A 5,195-nucleotide genomic window follows, 5' to 3' on the forward strand; every position below is an offset into this window, starting at 1 on the left:
CCTATTAATACATCACTGTAATCCATCCATCCATTCCTCATCTTCCCTAACCCTAATCCAATCAATATGAACAGCTGTTAACTTCCTCCATTACCCTACTAACGCATTGTATTGCATAGAGAATCCACACACAGGTGTTATAATGTGGGAAAACTTCACCAAAACATCCTCCAATCAATATGAACAGTCGTTAACTTCCTCTACTAACACATTTTACAGCATTGATTCGAGGAAACCATTATCTCCTTCAAAGGGAATTCATACACAGGTATGATACTGCGAGGAAAACATTATCTCCTTCAAAGGGAATTCATACACAGGTATGATACTGCGGGAAAACTTCACCAGAACATCCTCCAAAAGAGACATTTCAATAGGAGTCCTGTTACCATATCTTTGACATTTCTCAGCTATCCAGATCCTATGTTTTTTCTATATGGATGTCTCTGTGAAAATATCTACTAGTAGTTAAGAACCTTCCAAAATGATGTGAAGAAACTTGGGAATGTTTTAATGTTCACTATGAAACTCAACTATTTTCCAAGATTATGGGAAGAAACTTTGGAATGTTTAAATGATTACCATGAAAGTCAACTCTCTCAGACTAGTGAATCGTATCTTATGGGAAGAAACTTTGGAATGTTTAAATGATTACCATGAAAGTCAACTCTCTCAGACTGGTGGATAATATCTTGACAAAGTTCATTAAAAAGATTACTAAGTTCTTCAATTCTCATCATTATGCTTAAGCCCTTCAATTTTCATTGATACGCAAATATACAAAACCATAAGTTAGAAAACAGGAATGAAGCTACACATATCGATTTATTTCCAAGAATTTGAAATGGATCCACCAAGCTACATTGCAATGTTGTAAGACTTCAGAATAGCTTCGGTTCATCGATATATTCAATAATGCTCAAGAGTGAAGCAAACATAGACAAGTTCACTGTTCATAACTGTGCATCTATATATATGTACATATATATATATATATATATATCTAAATGAAAGAGGACAACAACTCTGACTATGGATCAGCTGACATAATTATGTGTTGTGCAGTGATCTCAGAGGTCAATTATTAAGATGCAGTAATATCAGACTACTCTAATCGCGTTGCTGAGGCTTCCATTGGAATTTAGACTTGTATTTCTTGGAGGAAGTGCAATGCTAAGACTCAAATCTGTATTTTCCCCACAGTGTACAGGCATACCAGCAACCATTGTCTTCATTCCATTTTCTTTACCTGAACTAGCATTACTAGATGTCATCAGCTCCAATTCTGGCCACAGCGACAGCTGAAATTTCTGTGGTGCACTAATTGGCCATGAGTTTTTTTCCTTGGCAGGTGCATCAGTAGTACTCGACATACTGGATGTATCTTCTTCTGAGTTCACAGGATGATAATGGGCTGCTTTCTCTTCAAGAACTGCTTCCACTGGTTGCAGGGATCTTCCTAGAGATAAAGTTGGAGAAACACCAAATGAATATAGTTCGAAATTAGGCGATACCCCCAAAGCCGAATGTTTTGGCGAAAATTCATAAAGGTTTCCCAATGAGTCTTCTCTGCGAAGCGAGCTTGTGACCTGCAACAGGAGAAAATTAATTAAAATAGAAAAGTCCTTTCCATAATAAAGCACAATGGTTAGCTCCAGATCTGAGGACCAAGATGAATGAATGAATGATAAGATATTTACATGGGAATCATGAGGACACATATCAAAGAGACTGGATCGACGTTTCCTTTTATTAAGATTGCTCTGCCTTAGAAAATACTTCTGGGCATGGCTGGCTACTTGTGTAGGTGTTCTGGTCGTGACAAAATTCCTGGATATCCCTCTCCAGTCACCCTTCCCAAGCTTTTCCAGTCCATACAAGAACATCCTGTGCTCTTCCTCCGACCATGGGACACCTGCACATTTACACCCATATCTAGTTAACAAAAAAGTAAAGAAACCAAATGAAAAAAACTAAACTAAAGCTTTATCATCTCATTACTGTACTGATAGAAGTGCTTTACAGATAGTCCGGGGATTACATGCCTTATTTCTGGCAAACTATGCTAGAATTTGACCAAATATTAAAGACAGTTTTCCAGATCCATTCATTTTTTTTAAGGTTTGGGTCGATTCAAAATAGGCAGAGCAGAGTTCCCCATTGGTAGAACTCGGAACCATGGAATCATCATTTAGATATTTAAAAAACTCGCTAATGCAGGATTTATTGCATAAAAAGAAGCAAGGTGCTTACACTAGTGGCTAAGCAGAAAAGCAAGAGAGGAGTATTAATGTTGAACTTAATCCAATATAGAGCTATGCCACAGTCTAGATAGTTTATAACATCACATAAAAAATAACCACAGGTCACAGAACCTCACAGGGCATAGCAGAGTCAAAGATGGTCCACAAGGTATGGCACAGAAACTGTCACTGATATTAAAGACCAGAGTGAAGGAGGATGTTATCACATTAATCTGGGACTTGCAACTAAAGCCAACTTCTGGACTGACAAAAACCTTTATACAAATAATGCTCTACAAACCATGTGTCTCACAATTATTACATGCAAGGGTAATACTTTCAGAGCCCAGCAAGGTGTTTTATAGCCTGATTTACACCCAGAATGGGGACAATTGCAAATAGAGAAGCAAAGCCCTTTGTAACCATGAGGCTATTGAAAGAAGAGAAGGGATGTGTTTTGCAGCTTGGTTATTGCTAGAAGAGAAGCCAGGGCTTTAGAGCCCATGTGGGAGTTGCGAAATCCATAACAATGGATTAAGAGGATGAATTGAGTGTCAGCTAGGCTGTGGTTTAGCAGTTCCATCACTGACCCAAAGTTTGTTCCCAAAGGAATGGTACCTTGGGACATTTCATTTAACCTCTAACTTGGGAATCCTCTCTTCTGGTAGTTGGATAGCAGGATTGAAGGGAAATTAGTCCCAAACTCTGGCCAAAAAAATATAGTGTTACTGTAAATAATAACAAAAAAGAGGATCCATGAGTATACTGCACATGGACATTAATACATGGGATGCATTGGGCAATTTGAATATGGACTTCAATACAGAGGATATATAGGGCACAATGAATATGGACAGTAATACTGAGCATTTAAACCAGGAAACCTTTGGGCACATTGAATAGAGACATTATTACAGATCATTTAAACCAGGAGTATGCATCTAGGTTGCTAAGCAGAGTTCAAACAAAAATGACTATGGAATCCGAGATATGAAACCTTAAGGACCATATCAAACCAGAGGCCATATAGGTTTGTGATGTGCTGGTTGTAATCAAACAATAACATAGCCACAAAACCCGACTGATGAAACAAAGCCATCAATCAATCACAACAAATCCAAATCTGCCAAAGGCCAACAAATACTACCAGTGAGATTGAGAATTGAAGGAAGAATTTTGGCTTCCAAGGATGTGATTTGACCCCACACGCACCTTTCTTCCTCTCGCGTGCATTGCTGGAAGAATGAACAAATCCATCAGACAAATACCCATCCTGATCTGCAGATCCACATTCGCTTGTCCCAGAACAGTGATTGACATTGTAAAGTGAGCGGTAATGGCCGAGATTGCCCATACTGAGGCTCTTTCTCATGCAGGCCATGCCATCGTCTGTAGCAATAAGCCTGACCCCAAAAAGTTTGACAGATCCTCTATCAGGACAGGCTCTGGAGCTGTGCCCACTGTGCCCACAGTTGGAACACATCATCAACAACTCTTTGACCATAGTGATGGAGCTCGCTACCAGAAACCCAATTGAAGAGACCAGAGCTTAAAATGGGTTCCAGATCCACAGCCCAGATTTGGATCTGCTGTCTCGCAATCCCCAAAAGAACGTATACACATTAAATATATCACGGAAGACATACTGCCAAAGTCAGAAGATTAGTAAGAGCCGAGGAGGCAAAAGCAACCATTCTATCCAAAACTGTGGTCCAGCTGAACCCTCTCCTGCATGTATCACTGTCCAACCATCCATCGACCATGGCTGGATAGGCTTTGGGTGTTATCTCTGTTAGCCACGTATGTTGTACGTGTGCCTAAGGGCAGAGACTGGAGCTCGATTCGCCCACGGACCACGCTGATGTCGATATTCGCCATTAAAACAGCTAACTTATCCGCTGTCTGTATAGATTTATTTAATGACCCCATCTACCCACCAATTTGCCCACATGCACTGCACCCCCTGTTATTTTTTTCTTTTAGTTGAATTTGGTTACTAATTTTACAGTCCTGCCCACAGTTTTAATTTTATAATCTCCTTATACAATCATGACCATCCATAGTGGCAAATATTTATATATGGAAAATAATTAATTATCCCTCCATCATTTGACTGAGACAATTATTTGTTCCTATGGCCATTGAATCTGTCCTTGAAAACTTCATCTTCCTGAAAATTGAGCAATGTAATATATAAATAATATATATATGTATATTAAAATTAAATTTTTCGTACAATCATTATTAGAATCTAAGCGTAAATAATGGTTGGAATTGTATTTTTTATTATTAAATTTATATTTCTTTAAATTGTAATTTTTTATTATTAGATTTAAATTTTTTTATTAAGAAAAATCATTTTTATAAGATTACATAATCTCAAAATATCTATTTTAAACGTATAGTTATGAAATTCTAAAAATATTTTTTCCCATATGTAATATTTATAATTATATAATTATATGTCGTGTAATTATTTTTACATAAAACAAATTTGGTGAAATGTAATATTTTTAATTATATATCGTGTAATTTTTTTACATAAAACAAACTTTTTGAGGTGTAATATTTTTAATTATAAGTCGTGTAATTATTTACACATATTAAATAATAATAAAAGTACATTTTAAAACAAAATTTCAGTCTTACTAGTATTATTATTCGAATAAATTTATTACTATTTGATAAATTTGAATTTATAATATGTCAATTTATTTTTTAAATGTTTATATATATTCATAAACTAAATTTGTTGGTTTGAAACGTGTGGATCAATAAATTTTGATATGATTATCGTCAAAAACTCATCTTAATATATATATATATGAATGATGATGATGATGATGAATCTATTTTAAGTGTCTTTAGTTTCATAATTTTTTATTGTTATATACAAAATTTATTATTTGTTAACATGTAATATGAGTTGACAACTTATTCTCCATAGAATTA

At 35.9% G+C, this 5,195-nt stretch overlaps 1 protein-coding gene across 1 annotated transcript; it reads right to left on the bottom strand.

Annotated features, from left to right (window-relative positions):
- Positions 1–806: 806 nt before the first annotated feature.
- LOC149258073 (uncharacterized) lies at positions 807–4,206 on the bottom strand. Its single transcript, XM_089414635.1, has 3 exons — positions 3,456–4,206; positions 1,701–1,915; positions 807–1,589 (listed from the first exon to the last, which is right to left on the bottom strand). Exons 1-3 carry the CDS (start codon positions 3,745–3,747, stop codon positions 1,101–1,103), a joined length of 996 nt encoding a protein of 331 aa, XP_089270761.1. The 5' UTR covers positions 3,748–4,206; the 3' UTR covers positions 807–1,100.
- Positions 4,207–5,195: the final 989 nt, after the last annotated feature.

The sequence above is a fragment of the Pinus tabuliformis genome, chromosome 6 (assembly GCF_031772625.1).
Source record: "Pinus tabuliformis cultivar Carrire ecotype Pingquan chromosome 6, CPIR1, whole genome shotgun sequence".
NCBI lineage: Eukaryota > Viridiplantae > Streptophyta > Pinopsida > Pinales > Pinaceae > Pinus > Pinus tabuliformis.